We start from the raw sequence: 21,141 nt of genomic DNA on the forward strand, positions 1-21,141 counted from the left end.
ATGACTGAATTGCAGGGGATGAATTATAAAACATATTTCTTGGACAGCCTAAGATCCCAGTGTTTTAAAATCAGAGAAATGGAGACTTTTCCAAAATCCTGTCAGTTCAATTGTACTAAGGTGTCTTTTCAGACATAGTTTCATATTTTGGAAGACTTTCATGCTCAGTTTAATTAGTTTCCTCCAATTGAATTTGGATTTTTCTTGTTGACTAAGTGATTCTTCCCCAAACTGCCTGAGGCATCAAGTTGATCTTGACAGAAATGCTGAAGTAAACATTATTATTTGGTAACTGTGACTGTTCAGAGCTGCATCACTGGTGCCAAACTGTTACTCGCTGTGACAGCTCATTATCTCCCTGTTTCCCAGTTCTTTACATATCTTTTTGTTTATTCTGGTGGGCTGAAAATAGATGTGTGTCCATATTTGTGTGTATTGCTGTTTTCTGTACAGCAGTGAAACCATGTTTATTAAATGCGCAACATCTTGTGTAGTTTTAGTGGTGCTGAGGCCAATGGGGAGGTGTAAGCTTATTTAGTGAAGTCCAAGGTATTATATATATCTATCTACATATAAAAACCATAAGGTGTATGCTTTTTTTTTTACATATATACACATTTATAATAGTGTGTGAGCAGCTCAGCCTGTGCATAGATGAAGATGAACACTGGTTCCAGCCAAGGTCAAGTCTGTGTATAACTGCCAGAAAGCGTCAATAAAAAGCATTCCTGATCTAAACACTTAGAGATGTCTTTTTGAGCTCATCTGGCTTCTAGACAATAACATTTTCCACTCTGCCTGACTTTTTTAATAATACACTGGCCAAGTGTATCTGCTGTAATCCTTGGGTCCTTGTTGGAACTGCTGTAAATTTTTTGGAACTGTTCTGAGTCTGTGTTAGAGATTTCTTTTTAATGCTTCATCTCAATAAAGGTGGAAATACTAAACACTGAAACTTGTTAGCACTGCAACTTGTTTCTATACAGTATTATTCAGATGGAATATGAAGATCTAAAAGCTTATGTCCCAGTTTTGGTTTGGAAGATGACTTTTCAGGCACACTGGTCAGGAAGGTGGAGCAGAGGGAGAAATGTTATTTTCTTCTCTGGTTTGTGTTTCACTGTACATTGCTCCAGTTGGGTCACCTTGGCAATTGATCTTATTTTGAATGGGAGTTTCCTGATTTTGCCCAGGTAGCTGTATTCATTTTGGATCCCATAAAATCTTGACAAAAGCAAGCTAAAAAGGGTTATTTTTTCTTACATATTTGGAGGAACAGTGATGGGATCGTAATTGCAGAGACTTTCCCAGGTCATGTGATAATGCCACATGGATGCAGGACTCCAAATATGGGATGTATTTTTCATAAAACATCTCTCAGCTTGAAGAGCTCATTCCTTCAGCATTACCAGATTGATGAAAGTCAGTATTTTAATTAATTTTAAATATTTTAAAGGAAAGATGTTGCATTTTTGTCTGTGACCTGGGACAACCTTGATTCTGATTTTTTAACAAAGCAAGTAGCTATTTTTATGTGTAAGCAGAGTCTGTAATCTGCATTACACAGATCAACAAATTATGGCATATTTGGAAAAAGAACCAAAGCAAACAAATTGAAAACCAGATATCTGGTCTTATCTGGGCAACAAACTGCCTTGCCACCCTCATGAGAAATAGGGACGGAGCCCCAGAGGGCTGCAGGTTTCCCTGCAGGTGTGGTTTAGAAACCACTTCAGAAAGCCACCAGCTGTGGCAGGTGCTGCAAAATGCCGCTGCAGGAGAAGGATGTCCTGCTCTCAGGGCATCCAAATATCTCTGCCCTGAGCAAACTCCAGATGCAACAGGTTGCACTTGTCTACCAAGCCTTGATCAAAGGGATTCTGCCCTTGCAAGGCACTGGGCTGAGAAGCTCCACTAACGTGATCTGCCTGGGTCTCGAGCCCTTGCAGTGATGCCTTTTGAAGCAGTAATGTGATTTTATTTCGTCAGATAAGAAACATTATTTATCTCAAAGCTCCAAGATAACAAATGCACAGCTCCATGTGCTATAGAAGTGTGTGATGGTGAATCAGGGCCTTGGAAAGCTTCCAAACAGCTTCGGTGCTGGTGGGCATGCACTACACAAGCTTGTGACAGAACCCTGTTTTCCCTGCATAGCTTGATGGAGTGAGAATGGCAGGGAAAGTTCAAGGGGATGTCTGCAGGTTATTAAGAAACTTATCTGCTTCTCCTTAATTCTGTTTTGTTTATGTTCATTTGCAATAAATTTCACCAGTGAAGGAAACAATGAATAATTTTATGAAAATACTAACAGTTATTCCAGACTAGAATATTTTTTCCTAAATCTGATTTTTTCAGAAGTGCTGGCTTTTTTCTTCAGTGAGCTGGAGTCATTATATTCTGTATGTATCCATTGTCATAAAAATGCTGACAAAATAATTTGCCAAAATAGCATTTGCTTGCATAAATTTAGCATATAAAAACCTACTTGTGATGAAGTTGAATACAAGGAAAAGGTCTTTGCTATGAGGAGCACTGGCCCCCATTTGCAGTGCCATCAGTTATAGCTCCAGTATCAGAGACAACTAAAGGTATTCCTCTGCATGGATTAGTGTATATTTATGTGTACTGTATGGCAAGAATGGTATTTAATGATCTTTTAAATAGTGTGGAAAGGACCTGTGTTGCTGCAGTGAGACACTGAGATGCTGAGAAGGAAGGTCTGACTGCCAATCATCTCTCTTCTGGGATACTCCTCCCTGCTGGGATCAAACTCCTGTGCTTGGCAGCAGCTGTGGAGTCATAAGGATTTTAGAAACCCAAGATTTTGCGTGGTTTTGTCCTGTAGTATCCAAAATATGGCAAATCACTCAGTCTCCATTCCTTTGCCTGTTCATTTATTGCTACAGTTTATTTGCCCATCCCCAAAGCACATGCTGTCCATGGTGTAAGAATATAGAAAAGGAAAAAAAAAAAACCAGCAAAAAACCCCAAACCCAAACTAAACCGACCAAACAAAACAAAAACCAAAAAAGAAATATGGGGAAGTTTAAAGGCACAGCCTTATATTGAATGTGCACAGCTCTCAGACTCATTTCAGTCCTCTTGCTCCTGTCACAAGGGGAGCGGTGCATAGGGGATAATTCCATATGAAGAGTATTTATGTTTATCTGGAGAACTTCAACCACCCTGATGATTAAAGGCAGGTACAAGGGGATCAATGCAGATGTTCAGGGGTGAGTGAGGAGGCAACCAGGTCTTCTTTAGCAGCGAGGACTGATGGAAAATGAGCAACTGTGGGTAAAAAGCAGGATTGTGTCCAGCCATTCCTCAACACTGTGTATATTTGGAGTGATCATGCTTGAAGCCTGGCCCAGAGTGCAGTCTTCATGGATGGAGAGTACAGAAAGAACAAACGTGTCTTTCCCTGATACAATGCTGGTTTCTCAGAGAAATGGCTGTAACAGACTGAGCTCAGCTGCTGGAATGGTTGCTGCTGCTTGTGATGTAGGGACAGGTTAGAGAAAGTCAAACTCTTCTGAACTGGCTTTGCCTCAGCGTGGTTCACAGCTTTGAGGGTGCTGATATCCTGGGCAGAGCACGCAGGCAATGCCTTTGCCTGAGGGCTGCTCATCTTGGAAACACCCGAGAAGAACCAGGTGTACAGGCAGCATAGTTGGAGGCTGGAGGATAACTCTAGAGTGGAATTGACACAAGCAGTGTTTGCTGAGAGCTCTTTAATGAACTTCACTGACTGTCCTTCATGGGCTCTGCAGTGACTTCAGCTTTGTAACTCACTTAGGAGACTTTCCTTGCTTTTAATGGGCTTTCTTTCTGTGCTCCTTGGTGTTCCAAGCTATTCTATTACCCAGTTGTCTTCAGTGCCAGGGAAACAGTGAAAAATCAGCTACTGTCAAGAGGTGAACACTGACATTTTTGGGCACAGCAAATTACCCACACCAAGCTATCTGTGTGTGTGCCAAAAGTACCTCATGCTGTGCATATTGTGAGAGTCTGAAAAGTCAGAAGTGAGTTAAAGAAGGTACTTAAGAAGCCCCCCTGGAGTCCATCACAAGGAAAGCATCATTCTGGTGTTCCTCATTTGGTGCTCCTTTTCCCAGCAGGTAAAAGAGGGGTGCAGGCAGGGATGGTACAGCATGCCCCTGGTCTGGCAGGTAGCATGACACCATCTGCATCCCAACTGCTACAGGTTTGCTCTGCAAAACTCCCTGCCACCGTTTCATCTTCCTGGGCTTTTTATGGTAGGTGCCTCTCTGCATTACTAGCTTTTCATAGCTGGACTGGCAAAGCAGTACCTGGAGAAATGCTCCCTGAAGTCACACTGGTGCTGCAGAAGTCCTGCCTGTAATCATACACTCACACCTTGGGAAACTTGCCTCTGAATATTCAATATCAATTCAGGTTAAGGGAATTATACGTGAAAATATTTTTTCCTTGTTACCTGTGTTTTGACATTGTTCTGTATAGTTTCATTTCAGTCTTCATAGTTATTAAAAGCATTTTAGTCTGTTTTCTCAGTGAGTGCACAAATGGTGGTCACTTACTGTAGAATTTAAAGCTAAGCATATGTTTTCTGTTCCATGTTTGTTTAAACAACTGTGACAAACTCCCTGGCTTTTCAGGTGCATTCCCATCTTTCCTGGAGTGCATCAAATGAGTTTTCTTCTCACTGCTGATGATCAAAAAACTCCTATTCCTCTCCCAAGTGCTACACTCCTTACCTTGCCTGTGAATCCTGCTGGTGCTGTCTGGCACCTGTGGGCTGAGGAGGTGTTAAGCTGAGCATTCACCCCAGAGGTGAGGGGTGGCTTTGTGACACACTTCAGTCTTCAATTCATATGCCACCCAGATAGAGACACAAAATAATGTGCTTGGTAACAAATTCTGATTTATGAAAGTAGAACAAAACTGCAAACTGATAAATGGGCAAAGCAGTACAGTGATTGTAAAGGATTTTTTTTTTTTTTTGCCCAGCATCACAAGTAACCTTCAGTTCTTCCCTTTGGGTCGAGCTGGAATCTCTTTCCCTTAGTTTAAGATGAAGTTTCTTGCTTGTATTTTCTAGAGGTTGCAGCACTTACCTTCTTCTTCTGTATTGAGAAGGAAATGACCTGGGAAAAAAAAGCCAAGTCCTGCATCATCTCAGACAAGAATGCAGCACTTGTACCTATTTCAGAGTTTTTCCTGCATTTGTATATTGAACAGTCCTGGCTTCTCACTCTCTCCTCCCCTTTTCTTAAGTGTCACCTGGCACAGGTCATCTCTGAGAGGGAAGAGATTGAGATCATTCCATCATTGAGATGGAAGCTTGGGCAGACCCCATTTGACCTGTGGAAGGTGCCCTTGGGTGAGTGCTTAGTGCTGTGCCATGATTGTCATATTTCTCTCCAGGTTCCAGCACATTGCTGAAGTAGTGCAGAGCAGCATGAGGCATGTGTGTGACATTTATGAGATGAGACAAATTCCTCTTGATCTGGAGTGATACATTTCACAGACACGGAGGAGTGTTTTCTTGATGAGGTAGATTTAATTTTCTTGTGTGGATTTGCACTGTCAGGGCACGTCTTCCTGACTTCCTTTGATATAGAGGATGTGTTCATGATGCTGGACTGCCACTGAGAAATCTCAGTGCTCAGTTCTTGGCTGGACTTTGTGAGATGCTGGCAAGCAGTTCCTTCTTGTGCCTTGCCTGTGAATGAAAAGATCTTTTGTTCTTCTATCAGAAGCTCAAGACTGTTCCTTTTAATAATGCACCAGCCCCAATGCTATGATGTAAATAAGGCTTTCTTTTACATATTTCTGTGCAGTAGTTTGATGCCTTAAGAAACCTATAAATTAAACAGCACACACTTTCAAGATAATATTAGTATAGGAGGTAATAAAAAGGTTGGAGGTCTCCAGGAGCATATATGGAAAATGTCCACAAAAGCCCACCCACACAAGGTGAATACAATTTCTAGAAATTTAGCAAATTAGCATAATTGACAAGAAAATTCCCAATTAGAAGCACAGGTGATGAGGTAATTCCCCCTTCTGGTTCAACCCTTTTCTGGGGCCCACCCCCTTGGTAATGGCTATACTTTTTTCATGAAAAAGTCTTGAAGAACAGTTCTCAGCCTTGGTAGCCAGCGAGAACCAAGATAGGGTAGAGGCCCTTGGGACGTGTTTTGTCTTTCTGCCTAGGGAATGAGCATGAAAATCTACTGGGAAAACTAGCCAGTAATACAATAATAGGCCACAAATACATGTGTAAAGAATACAGAGAATGTATAAAATAAAAAGGCAAAAATCAGCATGGCACGAGTTTGATCCATCACTTCCAGCTATCTCCAGATAGTTTTTCATTCTCTTTTTTTTTAAGAGCAGCATTATCCTGTCACATTTTCATTCTCTTTTGCCTAACAGTGATGAAGAAGAGATGGATTTTCCACGTGGTGGAAAAGTACTTTCAGGATGAGCTGGGGTGAAGAGTTTATTTGTTGCAAGTCTCCTCTCTTGTAATCCTGAAAGGTTAGTTGGAGCACTAAAAGGACTCTTTCTGAATGATACTGGAAGCAGTGTTCAGCTCATAAATATTTGTGTTTCATCACCATATCAATGAAAATCTGGAAGGCTGTTATACCCTGTTGGTTCTGTCCTCACTGACTGTAAAATTTTAATTGGTTTTACTTCTGGTGCTTGTTAACCCAAATGTAATGTTCAGTTCCAGGGAAGATGAAATCCCTTCCAAAATTTTGGAAATAATTGTTTAAATAGAAGCATGTTTTTTGTGATTAATTTTTTCAAGACAAACTGTTTTCTGCTCTTTGCAGGGGAAAAGCCTCCCACTGCCTTTATCCATATCCTTAATTCAGCCAATGTGTTTACAAAGATTGAGCTTTAAAATCAAAGCACCATCAGGACTCAGCTGTAACTTTGCCTGCAATGACAAGATTGCTAAATAACTGTTTTATTTGTGTGGTAAGCTCTATGGAAGTGTTAGCCTTTGCTCTTTTTTTTTTTTTTTTTTATTCCACCTGGTCTAAAACATGTGCTCCAGCTGACACATCCACCCTGACCTTCCTGTGGGAAGCTCAGGCTGGCTCTATCTCCACAGGCCCCAAACTGGGACCAGAGTTAATGAGAAACCTGGGAAGAGCAAGGTGGATCTGCAGAAGAGGCAACTGATGAGCAAAAAAGGCTCTGGAGGAGACTGTTGCTCACCACAGGGTCAGAGTCATCTAATTTGGCAGTGCTGTGGTTATTTCAGAAATCATGTGCTAATGGTCCATTTTCTCCATCACCTCCCAGCAGTTAATGCATGTAAAATTGTGGGCAGAGTCTGACTCCATTTGATTTCAATGCAATTGGTTTAGTCATAAATCAGTGTTGATTCCCTGAAAGCTGAGTGAAAGCAATCATTTTGGCACTCCTCAGTATCATTGTCTACAGAGCCTTGTTTAAGCCTGTGTATGTTTGAAATCATGTACTGCAGAATATTACTCCATTTTGTCACTGACAATCCCTGTATGGAGAAACCATAAAACTCTAGTTAGAAACAATGGAAACAATTTTTAATAAAATAGTATACTAATACTATGTGGTTGGCTGAATTAAACATATAAACATGCTATTTTTTCCTTATTTCTCACTCTTTCCTTCTCTGGGCACTGTTAGTTATTTGCAGTGTGAGTTACCCCAGAACATGAGCTGTGGTGTCACCTATTGTGTGTTGATTTGCCACAGCCTGGTTTTTGGTAGTGGGAGAGGGCCACAGGGGTAGCTTCTGTGAGAAGCTGCTGGAACCTTCCGCCATGTCCAACAGAGCCCATCTTCTGGCTCTGAAGATGGACGTCCTGCTGGCCCAGTTAGAGAGGTTGGTAACGCCTCTGTGATGACATTTAAGAAGAAAATCAAAACATCACATGGGCAGTTTTTTTCCAGGAGTGGTGAAGCACTGCTGCCGGGGCCATCCCTGGCGCGGTGCACGGCAATGCGCTGCCAAGGCCGCCACCATCTCCATGGTGAGCTCTGCCTGCCTGGCCGGCCCCTGGCCAGCCCCTGGCCTGCCACGCCACGAGCAGAAGGGCAGGGGTTGCGATGGCTTCCCCTTCCCAGCGCCCTGCATGAGGAGAGGTGTTAAACAGCGCCAGCGCCGCAGCCGCCACTGGCCCCGCGATGACAGCAGGGCTGCAGGGCCGGCAGATGAAACATGACCGGCGATTCCCCAACGCAGAACCAAGACAAGATCAACTTCTCGGCGCTGTGGGATCCTTCAGGAATCTTTGAATTCGTGGAGCTTGTTGACAATGGTACCTACAAGCAGCAGTTTTCTTCTAGTCAGAGAAGAGGAGGAAGTGAAGATGTGTGAGGGAAAACAACATGGCAGCACCACGGTCAGTGGAAAAAAAAGGAAGGGGAGGAGGTGCTTCGAGCGTTGGAGCCGAGATTCCTCTGCAAGCCATGGTGAGGACCATGGTAAAACAAATTGTCCCCTTGGAATGCATGAAGTCCATGAGGGTGCAGAGATCCACTCACAGCCCATGGGAAAAGGGCTCACATCATAGCGGGTAGTTGCCAGAGAAAGCTGTGATCCAGTGGGAGACCCGATTAGAGAGAGAGGGTCCCTTGCTTCCAAAGACAGAGAGAGAGGGTCCTTGCTTCCAAAGATAGAGAGAGAAGGCCCTTGCTTCCAAAGACAGAGACAGAGGGGTCCTTGCTTCCAAAGATAGAGAGAGAAGGCCCTTGCTTCCAAAGACAGAGATAGAGGGCCCTTGCTTCCAAACTAGAGCAGCCTACCCTTGGAGGACTGCACCCCATGGATGAGTGGCCCACGCCAGAGCAGTTTTGGGAAGACTGCCTGTGGGAAAGGCATAGCAGAAAAAAGACTCCTGTCCCTGAGTGAACAGATAAAGATCTTGAGTGACAAACTGACCAAAACTCCCATGCCTTGTCTCCTTGTGCTGTCTCTGGGAAGGAGGGAGGGGCTGGGGGGAAAAAAGGTGTTTTAAGGACTTATTTTACTTGTCATTATCCTCCTCTGATAATAATAAATCTGTTAATAATAAATCTACTTTATGTCTTTAAATTTGAACCTGTTTTGCCCTTAGAGTGTTTTTCCCAGTCCTCATATCAACTCATGAGCACTTTGTTATTTTTTTTTCCCTCTCCTCCGCCCAGCTGAGAGCAAGAAATGGTGAGCAAGCAGTTTTCATGGGTGCCTGGTGTTTGGCCAGTGTCAAACCATGACATACTGGAAGTGACCTGGCTCATAGAAACTTCTCTAACCCTAGCCCAAAATTGTCCAGTGTGAACAACAAATTGTGGCCTCCAAACTGGGTATTAAAATCACAGTTCAGGTAAGAGCCAGCAGTCTGTTTGCAAGTGTAATTATTAGTCTTAACTAGCAGGCTGGAAATGTAAAGGTCTTTCCTGAATTAAAACCTCTTCAGGCAATGGTAGAACTTTGCAGAGCTCTATAAAACCTATTGTCTCTGATGAAATTAGTCTCTTTGATCTCAGTTTCAGTTTTAGGTTTCTAGAACATTAAACAAAACAATGCAAATACTAAAAAAAAGAATCGATATTTTAGATTACACATAGAGCAACTTCTTTTTCTCACATATAGAATGTGCTGTTTATTAAAGCTTATATTCCTGAACTTAAAAATACTTTCATAATAGAAGAAAATAGGTTTGTTAACTATCTGGATTTGCAGATACAAGGTGATTGTCAGCTAAAATGTCAGCTGATGAGATAATTCTTTAAAAGTACTTGGAAGCCATATGAGAAGAAGTGAGTTGCAGGTGTGAGGCAGAGGGATGATCAAGGGAGTGACCCAGGGGCACAGGGAGGACAATTCATTGTCTGCCCAAAGGCCCAGATCCTCTGCATCAGAGACCCCAAGCTGGATCCTTTTCCTCCCTGCCATGGGAGGCAGCACTGCCTGCATCCACAGGTTCTGGGAGAGACAGCTTTTATGGGCATGGGAAACATTGCATGAAATGGCACCTGCACATCTCCTCCACAGGACCCTCCTGGATGGCCAGCTATGCCAAAATATCACATCAGCTTGTATTAGTGGGTGGCAGCCCTGCCCATGGCAGAGGGCTTGGATCTGGATGATCCTTAAGGTCCCTGCCGACCCAAAAGAGTCTGTGATTTATTCTGTGATTCTATAAATGTCACGTTTAATATGGTACTATGTATAGTCAAATGCACACAGAGATTTGTCCTTTAAATTGTTTGAAGACTCTTGTTTACCACTATTTGTGCCAGCCTTGCTCTTATTTTAAATCCATCCAGACCTTGGTATTCTTTGGCTTTAATGGTTCAAACTCATCAGATAGCAATTTATGGGTTTCATTTATAACCTCATGACAGGCCTTGTGTTCTGCAGTAACAAAAAGGCTGTTTTACACTTAAAGTGATTAAATTGTCAGCTTCTGAGCACACATTGAAAAATTATCTATGTCAATTGTCTGTTCATGGTTTTCATGAGAATTTGCATGTGCAAATCAGATATTTTGTTGCACAACCATATCTGAGTTGTTGTAAATGCATCCAGGCAGGTTTGGCAGGTATGTTTGGGCTAAAGAATTACTAAAATATGCTAAAAACCTGGAGGGTGGCTGAAACCAGATTCAGATTTGGTCATTGACATTAAAAGGATCTTGATTTTATAATACTGCTTAAACTTTCTTTAGCTTAATTTCATTTTATGCAGGGGTGTTAGTATTTTGTGTCTCCCTTGGTAAGGAACTAGTCCTTTTATGTGCTTCATATTGTTTCTGAATTATTACTCATATATATGTACTGTTTATCACTTTCAATTTTCATAAGCTTTTTTTCTTTTTTTTTTTTTCTGAGTGATCTGTACTTCAGAGTCAACATCTATGAAAGAATTAAGTATTGTTTTTTTCAGGCTGGTCATGAGACATTGCAGCAGACCTTGGGAATGAAGTGTAAATTCAATGAGCCAGCACAGTGCTCCAACAGCAGTGTACATGATAGCCACAGTCACAGTTAGAGAATGATCATGAAGCTTAAGAAAAAAATACTTTTAATATTAGTATATGACTATAATTTGTTAGTAATTATTTGAAGAATAAGAACAGTATGCATCTTAGTTCTCTGCTCAGCTGTATTTAAAGACAATAACTACATGCTAAATTGTTAAGTAGACAGAGTGAAGATATTTTATCTGCAAATCTAAATGTTGCTCAGGTTTCCCACAACCCCAGAATTGCTCTGCACAGCCTCTTGGTGAGGATAGCCAGTGTCCAGAGATGGAGCAAGGAGCAGTGATTGATGGGCTGGGGTGCACTTGGATTTGTGAGCATGGACATAATCACCAAACTCACCATGTCTGAGGTCAGTGCAGGTGAGCTGAGGTCAACCTAAGTGAAAATTTAAGAGGCCATCATTAATTACAGCTGCTGAATCACATACAGCCATTGCTTTTAAGGGAGGGATGGATGAGGAAGAAGCAGCAGTTTTGACCAAGTGGCTGGTGCAGGTGTGAGCTGGGCAGGTGATGTGCTCAGGTAAACCAGACCTGCCTGGTCCTTTCTGTTGCTTTCTCTACATTTCCTGTGTAGATCTGTGGGGCAGGACTGAAAACATGCACAAGATAAGTCAGTGAGAAAGGGGATCCCAAAGCATCTTTTGGGAAGGTGCGGGAACAGCTTCACAAGTCCCTGGGAATGGGACCCTGGAGGAAGGGGATTGGTGAGGACAGGGTGCTTCACAGACTGGAAGTAAGTTTTCTGCAAAGTGGCCAGGTTGTAAGTGGGTTACAGGAAACTGGGAGAGCTGAGGGATGGGCAGGTGAGGCAGGCTTTCCAGCCTTGCTCTGTGCTGGGTAGACTCTGGGAAACCATCACATTTTGGGCTTCATCCTAAAATAAAGAGATAGTTGGGCAAACAGAGTCAAGAAAGGGATACTGAAAATGAACTGAGAGTAGAGGCTATGGGGAGAGAACTTGTGGGATTCAGGCTATTTACTGTGGAGGGCAAAAAATAGGTAACTGGAATGAGGTGAGGTAATTCTTGAGTTCTCCTGGACTGCTGCAGAGAGGAGAGGAAGGGAATGGGCTGTTCTCTTGTCTGTGCTGGTTGGGAGGAGAAGACATGCTATTGAGGGATATACAATTTTAAGAAGCAGATGGAGAAGCACTGGGGTAGTTTTGCCCCAGGAAGTTGTGGATTTGCAGTCACTGGGAGTCAGAAGTTAGAGAAACATATGCCAGAAAAGATAGAGCTGCCTGGCCTCTGCTCTGAGGGTCCTTTCAATCCTCTTTGTAATGATGACTTTGAAATCAAATTCTGCACAAAAATAAGACAATGCACTGCCTTTCCTCTGCAAAGCAGAAGATGCAGGGTGTGCCCAGGAGGAAGAGTTGTGGAATGAAGTGGTTGTGGCAAGGGAAAAAAATGTGACTGAGACCTGAAACCAGTATTATTTCCTTCCTTCTCTTTAAATATTAATAGACCTTTTTTCACGCTATTAAGATAGGCAATGTTATTCTAAGCTGTTGCCTGAGCCATTAATGCACTGTGCTATGAGTTCTATTTTGCAGGTATTTTCCTTCCCCTCTCGAAAGATTTTGTTATGAGGTACCCTCATTGGCAGCAGAGCTGGGATATGATGCAAGGTGGTACTTCATGAACAAGTTCCTCAGACTCAGGAAGGAGCAGTGACTTTCTGGGGCAAGACTCCTTTGCTTCCTTAGTAAACAGGCCTGCAGGATGACTGATCTTGATAAGAATAAAGAAAAGCACACTGTGTGCACTGGGGAACTAATAAGAAAAGGATTTATGAGTGATATGGAGTGGGGTTCTTAGGGCCATAATCCTCATCCAAGGAGCTCTCAGTACCAGGGATGCCATGGAAAAGTCTGTTGAAGTTAGCAAATGTATACCATCCAAAAACCTTTGCATGTAACAGTACAAGAGTGTCAATTTTGGGAATTACAATCCCTCCCGCCCCTCCTGAGCCAAGTGCAGTGAGCTGAGGTACAGGAAATGTAGTGGTGGATGTTGGAGGTGCTCTCTGGAATGTGAATCCTGTGGTTCATGGGATAGATGTGCATTCAAGAACCCCTACAGGGGTTCTCTCAGCCTCTGGTCATCTGCTCAGAACAAAAGCTATAACTTTGAAGGTTTCACCTGCTTGGAAGCACTTTCCATCTGTTGAGATGCTTAGCAGCAAACCTGGGCAGCAGAGTGCAAGTGTGGTCCATAATTTCTGGTCTCTGTGATCACAGCTTCTTGATGAGTAAAGCCTTTTCATCTGCATCAGTGATGGGAAGAGATCAGGCTTTGTTACCCCCCAACTGCTGTCAAGAGACCTGTGTTATTTGTATTGCCCTGTGCACCCTGGAATGCAGAGAGCCAGGGCAGGCCCAGGCAGAGCTGCTGCTGCCTTGGCAAGAGGCTGTCACACACCTCCAGTCTTAGTAAAGACAGAGCAAGGAACTGCAGTCTCTCAGTTGGCTCGTTAATGCCTGTGCTTGTCACTCTGAGTGGAAATATATTTGGTGGCTTTTGTGTATTAATGGGCTTTTGGTGTTGGACAGGACTACGGAGAATTCAGAAGCTGCCTGAAAGTCATGGGGTTTTTCCCTTGTCTCAGATATGCTGAGGGTAAACAGCTCTGCCCTCTAGTGCCATTTGCCAGATCTGGTAAAGCTGAACACATCAGTGAGCCAGAGAACACAGAGTCCCTTGAAGCACACTGACTTGTGCTGGTCCAGGCTGCTCTGGGCATCCCCATGAGCAGCTGGAACCAGGGCAGGAGGGATTTAGCCCCATGCCAGGCAGGAAAGCATGGCATGTACTGGCATATCTGCTGCACAGCACCCCCATGTTCATTTCTGTGCTCTCCCTCAAACAGCCCTGCTTAGCCTGATATTTGCTTTCCCATTATGTTTGTTATGCCTTTGGGAGACATGCAGAAGAGCTAAATGATTGCAGCAGCTTTGCTCTTTCAGCCCCATAAATAATGAATTCATCAGGGTGAGAAAACACATGCCCAGACACAAACACATGCAGAGCCCTGCAGAGGAAAGGGAATAAAGACAGAAGCTTGAGATCCACATGCAGAGCCCTGTGGCAGTGAACTGGGAACTGCTTTTTGGAGTGAGAAGGTGTCAGGGGGTGGGTATGGAGTTAACTGCCTCAAGAAGAGGCTAAAAGCAATTAGGAGTGCTAGCTGAGGTTGGAAGTGATAAGTTGCTACCTGCTTGGCTTTTGGAGAGGGCTGTTAGTTTGAAGGAGATGTTTGTTTTGTCATCTCTAAGTCCTGTCTTCAAGCATCAGATGAAATAATTTGGTTGTGGCTGGCACCCTGCAACATGACATGGTGACATAGGGTACAAATACATTGTGAACCTGCTGGACAGCCTCAGCTTGATGGGGTAGGATAGTGGGGTTTCAAAGAATCTGCATTTCTGGAAGTTTTGTAAAAATAAATTTAAAAAAATAAATGGAACCTCCCAAGTCCCACACTGCCCCTGCTGAGAGTACTTGCAGAGGTAGTGTTCGTGCAACCAGACACCAGAGAATCCACCCATCCCTCCTCCTCTGCTGGGCCAGTTGTGAACTTCTGGGGTTTGCAAGGACTCTTTCCTTGCTGATGCTTTGAGTGCCCTTTTCAGGAGAGATAATGTGCAGCAGGAGGTGTGAGCCTGGCTGGTGTGGAGAGCCCAGTGGCTCAAAAACCAGGTGTCTGCAAATCTGGGCTTCACCAGGAAGGTAAGTGAGATGCAAGAGGTTCACCTAGGGAATCTTAGCAATGTTCTGCTGGCTGGAGATCTTAGTGTTAACTCTGTTGAATTTTTTTTCTGGAAAAAATGGCAAAATAAAATACACTGGTTTGCAGTTAGTCCTTCAAAGTTGAGTGCTCCTGGACAGCCAGGGGAGCACATGGGGAGCTCTTGAGTTTAGCAAATGCTGGGACTTCAATTTTCTGATCCATCTTAGCTTGATTTGCATTGATAAGAACTAGGACATTTTCATAAAATTTGGTCCTCTGCCTGTAGCCATATCTCAAAAGTTTTATAGGTCAGCTGCCAACATTAGGTTGTCTTTTGTGGAATTGAAAATTTGGTTGGGAAGTCTGGACAATTCCATTTGGAGGCACTTTACTGCTCAGCAGGTGACGAAGAGGGGAAAAATTTGTGCACACAGCCTGAAGATACTGAATTTCTGACCTTAACTGTTTTTTGGAGTTCTTACCTTGGTATCAAAACCATAACTACTTGACTATTGCATAAATAACCTTCCAGTATGCATGCACTGATTTATTTTTTCCCCTCAGGCCATCTCTGACAACTCTTAAGACCTCTCTTGACATGCTGTATTTTTCTCCTTGGTCTCTGAAGCAAGTGACATCTGCAAGACTGTGCTGAGCTCCTTCCTTCTCCCCACAGATTTTGAACGTTATTAACTTGTCTTACCCACTTTGACTGGGGGTAAACACTGTGTCACTGTGGGTTTTGTGAATGCAGCTGGCCGTGCTGAGCAGAGGCCTCTTGGTGCCTTCAGAGATTCACCCTAGAGCTGACAAATTAAAGTGGGGGCGAAGGGAAAGAAAGAGGCGTTAGTAATTCCTGAGTTCAGGAGAAGTTCAGCCAAGAGCTTCCCCCAGTAACTGTCAGTTTTCTTCTCATCCCCCTTTATGTGTTTCGTTGTAATGATGAAAGTTCAAATATGAATGCAATTACAAGATAATTTTGCAGATCATCGTTCCTAAGAGTGCTACAATCATTACAGGCTGAAATGATACAAGTAGAAACATAATAGCAAAGAGAGAGAGGAGTGAGCAAAAAAGAAATCAGTTTTTAGCTGAGTTTTGGAAGGAGACAGAGCTAATGAGTTGGAGCTCATCTAGATGTTAACAGCAGGTATTATTTTTCCTAACAATAGGTGATGCATGTCTGAAAAACAGAAGTGAATTTAAAAGTTGCCTGATTAGTGATATGGGGGTGAAAAGGGCTAGGAGTAGACTGAAACAACTAAGGTATCATGAGATTTGCATGTACTTCGTTTTATTCTGAGTAACTGATACCAGGCAGTTAAAAGCAGGCTGCTATATCTGTGTAATCCCTAGCTGTCTTTATTTTAACATAGTATTTGGGTTGAGCAATTTTGTTCTGTTGCTGCAACAGAGTGGCCAAGGAAGGAGAACAAAGGTGGCAGCAGAGGGTTTTCCCCAGCCTGGAGACCAGCACCAGGATGTGCCAGGCTTTTGAACCACTGGTGTGCCCACCCTGACCCCATGCCCTTCTGGAAGATAGCTCCACAGCATCAAACCAGAGGCATGTGCATTTTACAGGCTCATTTATCCTCTACCCCGTCCTATCAAACCCAGAGCACAAAGTCCCTTGGGGTGGCTGCAGCCTTTTGCAGCTCCTTTGTCTTTTTTTTTTTGTCTTGTTTTTTTTTTTTTTTTTTTTTTTGTGAATCCTGGTGAGGCATGCTAACAGAGCCAGCAGGAGCTGTGTAATTAGTAGGAGCAGGTCCCCGTGTTTGCATTGGGCAGTTGTTAGCAAGGCTGTTCCAGGCTGAGCTCACCAGGCTGTGCCAGACCGAGCCGTCGATGGAGACAGGCACAGGTGGGCTGCTTAGTGAGATGGAAAATAATTAGGAGAGCATTAGTTTTAGGTTGGAATAAATGGATTGTCCAGCTGTAGCTGCTGTAGAGAGGAAGCTGAATGTTAATTAGATGCCACCAGTAATTATGGTGATTATGTATTTTTTGAGTGGCTGTTGGGAATAGTTCAGTTCACTTCCACAGGGTAATGTGAATGACGTTTCTAATCGGTTTAAGGAAGGGGTAAGGTACTTTTTTGATTTTGTTGGTTTGGGGGTTTTTTAACAATGAAAATTGCAGTAAAACAAAGCTACTGGAGGGTGCAGAAAAATGTAAGTTGTTTGATATAACTGCTCAGATAAAATGATTGTTCGTTGAAGTAAGAGAAAATGCTTTGTCTTTGCTGCAAGAAATACATCCTACTTTTCTACAGATAAAAATTAGACCTTGGCAGAGATGGGACTTAAACCTGTTTTTCTATCTCATGGTGCATTTTCTTAGCTGTGAGACAAGCAGACCTCTTGAAAATAACTCTGAATTTATTTTGCTGGCTTTCAGGCCTGTTTGATGCTTCTCTCTCCTTCTTGCATAGATAAAGGTGATGCCAGTAAAATTAATTGAAACAGTGATTTTGTAAGAGACTATTATTTATATTACTTGCCAAGGGCCAATTTTAATATTTAGATCAGAAAACTTATTTTACAGGCTTGTCCATGCATGGGGCCTCTCTGAAACAGTTGCTCCATACATATTTATGTAGACATTGTGATAAATCAAGTGCCCACATGCAAATCTGTTCAGCAATATCTGTTGTGCTCTATATTCAATTTTTCTTTCAGTTTTTTCTTTCAGTTGTAGATCAAGCCTCTCGCTTATACCCACTAGTTAAGACGTGAACACATTAACATGCCACCCACTGTGTCTGATAACCTAACTAACACCTGTGATCTCAGACAGCCTCAGCCCAAATTCACTCTTGGCATTATTTGTCAAGATTATTTGTAGACTAGATTTGCATAAATTGCCAACAAGCATGTACTGAACACCCAGACTTTTGTGGAATACTTTAATGGAAATTACTGGTGTGAGAGAATATTGTCTTCCATGTAAACCAAGTGCTGCTCCTGGGGGACTCTCATTTCAAGAAATAATAACAAGTACTTGAATTGTACACACACAAAATGTGCAAAAGCCCAAGGACAGTGAGCTGCTTTGCACAGAAAGCCTCTGCTGTTTGGACAAGGACAGTCTTCTGCAATCCACAGGGAAGGTCAACCTAAAGCACTTGTGTGGCTGCCTAACGTGAAACTTAAAAAATGCACCATTCGCCTTCGTTCACAGGGGAAATACAGTACCTCAGCCCCTGACCTTCCTAAAGCAGAAGTTTGGAAGAGCCTTGCTGATGGTGATTCAGGTAAGACATTGCCTGGTGTTTGCAATGGCTGTGTTACTTTCTGTTAGGGGCATGACTGATTTTTCTGAGCATCGGGACAATACAAGATACCCTGATGACACACAGTAGTCAGCGTGTCTCAGGCAGAACTGGAGATGTCCCCAGCACAGCATCCTACACTTGCACTTTTGGGGACATCAGTTGGAGAGGTGTAACCTTTTCACATGGCCCAACCCTTGCTTTCCTTCAGCTTTGTTCTCCATGTGGAGTTTCTTCAGGGGTCCCTGGTTGTGTTACAAGGGACCACCTACTTCTTTAGGTGTGACTAGAAGTCCATCCACAACTTGGTTCAAGTGTCCTGCAGCATGAGATGGGCACACACAAGTGTCTCCTCTCCCCTCTATGCTGGCACAGGGGCAGGTCTGTGGTGTGGTGTGCCCTTCTCAGAAGCAGCTGTGTTTTGTTCCCATAATGGATGCAGTTATGTAGGGGGGAGGGATTTGCACATCCCATGGAGCTGGAGCAGTGGGTGGGTTGATTGCTGGAGCAGCAGGGTGCCCCACATCTGGGAACAGCCTAACAGCTGGCTGGAAGCTTTTGGTGGGTTGGATGCATCTGGAAGCGTATGATTTGCTGAGGGGAAGGCTCCTGTCTCCACTGCAAACACAGCAGCCTGTGCTCTCCTTAATTACTTCCATCTAGGAAAGTTGATGGCTTCTTTGATTGAACTATGTTTAATAAAAAATAGGTAGCAATATGAATGCTTTGCTCTTGTATCTAAAATCCACTGATAATTAGAACTTATGGAAGCAGTATATGTACTTCCTTTTCATTTTTCCCTGACCAGTGAGTCAATTGAAATACATTTTCTTCTTTTTATCCATAGTACTTTAATTGGGGAATACAGAGACCCTTGCACATATTTTCTTGTATGCTTGGGTCACTGTGCAAATGGGAAAATTGGGCTGGCCTTGATTTACCCACTGCTTACACAGCCTGTGTTCTTCTCTTCCAGACTCATCCTGAAGGATCCACTGCTGTTTGATGGGAATTCATCAAAAAACAGTGTCACTTCACGAGGAGTGTAGGACAGCCTGGGACTCTCATTCCTCTTCTTTGAGGATGAAGAGTTGACAATTTTAAATGGATACACCACAAGCAGTACAGTCCAAAGGAGATGGAGGAAGATTGGGAGCTCTGGCAGGTTTTGAATCTTTGAAGAATCAGACTCCAAGGATGTTGATATTAAGGCTTGTGTTTATAAGAGTGGTTGCTTTGCCATGTTCTCCTTGAGGACCTGGCTGAGCATCCAAAGAGGGGGCATACACATTGTCACCTCCACTGAGGCCGGCTGGCTCATGTCACCAGATCTGTTTTGTCACTGTGAACTCCTCTGTGTGCTGTGCCATCACCAACAACTGTAGGAACAGTATGAGATTTTGCTGCTCCTGTGCCTGGCAGCCTCAGTCTTCCTTGTTTGTCCTTTACTCTCCTCCTGTACTTGGACACAGGAATAGTTCTCAGTCACACTGGTGGGTTTACTTCAGCCCTGATGTGTTGGTGCTTCCCTTCTCTGTCCTCACCATGCCTGGCACAGCTGAGGCTGTGGGCTCTACTTGGTGGCAGCTCACTGACAGTGCTACCACTAGGGTGACTTTGGCCATAACATAGTTTCCCTGGGTCTTTGCAGCCTTCTGAGTAGGGAGGTCTGTCAGCCTGAGGGTTCATTTGCACAAACACCATGGGTGAGAAATCTAACACTGTGTTAGGCCATGCTTATTTTAAATCTCAGGGCTGCTCAGAGTTCTGTCAGACAAGGCAGTCCCCCAACCCTTGGGAGCACCAGGGCTCTCCAGGCTGGACATGGTGGGAGGTCTCCTGATTTGGAAGCACTGTGGTGCTGCTTGGCAGCCCAAGCAATGGCAAAAATTATTTTTCCATCTTCTTGTCTTAAAGTGGAGCAAGTTTAGTGATGGGGGGAGTACAGAGTAACGCAGCTCAGGGAAGAGCTGTCTTCCCTGAGGGCTCACACAGTTCACACAAGGGATTTCTAACCCTGGGGTCCCTCTGGACTTCTGGTCAGGGTGTCTCGGGCTTGCACGGAAAGCAGTAGTTTTCTGTGTGGCTGCAGAGCATTGTGCTGGGGATGGTCCAACCTTGCTGTGGGGTGGGAGAAAGGGTGAGCAATTTTTTTTTTGACACATTTTTTTAAACTGGTGCTCTGTTTCTCTCACTCCTGTGTTGATGGACACTGCTGTTGTCCATCCCAAGGATGGCTCCAGGAGGAGGCTGAGTGAAGGCTGGGATGCCGTACCCTCTGTCTCTGGCTGTAGTAGGTGGGGTGGTGGTTCTCCCAGAAGGAAATACACCTCAGATGAGCCAGTCTCCCATGATTCCCACATGGACCTGGTGGTGCAGTGAGTGTGCTGATGTGCTCAGTGCTCTTGTCTGTGTGTGTCAGTCCCAGCACAGGGAGGGGCTCTTCCAAGCAAGAGAGATGACTCTGGAGCTGGTCCAGGTGCACACAGAGCCCTGGCACTGGGTCCCTCCTGGCATGGGCACCTTCCTCTGGGACACCACTTTGGGAAATGTGTTGTTTCCCATCTTTTCCTTGCCAGCTTTCAGCAGTTTCTGTGCGTGCCCACAAGAGAGCAACCCCAGCACAGGGTTGTTGTCTCCAGAGAGAGAGATTGTAGGGCTGAGTGTGACGTCAAATCTGTCTTCCCTCACCCCTTCCAGCCCTACCACCTCATCCCAAACCTGACCTCAACAGTGAGTTTAGGCCCTCTCTGTCCTGGGGAAGAGGGGTATCCCACAGGGAAGGAAGGACACGCTGGAGGAGAGAGCAGGAGACCCTGGCTGTGTCTTCTACAGCAAACCCAGTGCCATCTCCAGGAAAGGACCATGCCATGAATTAGCAAGGGACATCAATCCAGGATGTGCAGGAAACAAGTAAGGCTTCAGACAGAGCCTAACTATTTGGATGGCTGAAAATCTGGTGCTTTTTGCTGTTTCCTGTAAGCACATAAACAAATTGTACTCATTTTGGAGAAGCACAGAATCATTTAGTCTGGAAAAGACCTTTAAGATCCTGGTGCCCAACAGACATCTCAGTAGGTATCACTGATGCTTGAACAGGTCGCTGGGTGTC

General features: G+C 43.9%; 1 protein-coding gene across 3 annotated transcripts in view; it reads left to right on the top strand.

Annotated features, from left to right (window-relative positions):
* The window catches only part of SYNPR (synaptoporin), a 102,426-nt gene that overhangs the window by 32,832 nt on the left and 48,453 nt on the right, over positions 1–21,141 (top strand). Inside the window, exon 1 of one of the 3 annotated variants that reach the window (XM_068202146.1) lies at positions 17,985–18,011. The exons of 1 other annotated variant lie outside the window; for it this stretch is intronic. In XM_068202146.1, coding sequence (XP_068058247.1) covers positions 18,000–18,011 — 12 coding nt within the window. In that variant the 5' untranslated portion in view covers positions 17,985–17,999. Of the gene's footprint in view, positions 1–17,984; positions 18,012–19,152; positions 19,195–21,141 lie in introns of those variants that run through there. One more of the 3 variants, XM_068202144.1, reaches the window with a different exon arrangement.

This window comes from Anomalospiza imberbis, chromosome 11 (assembly GCF_031753505.1).
Source record: "Anomalospiza imberbis isolate Cuckoo-Finch-1a 21T00152 chromosome 11, ASM3175350v1, whole genome shotgun sequence".
NCBI classification, from domain to species: Eukaryota; Metazoa; Chordata; class Aves; order Passeriformes; family Viduidae; genus Anomalospiza; species Anomalospiza imberbis.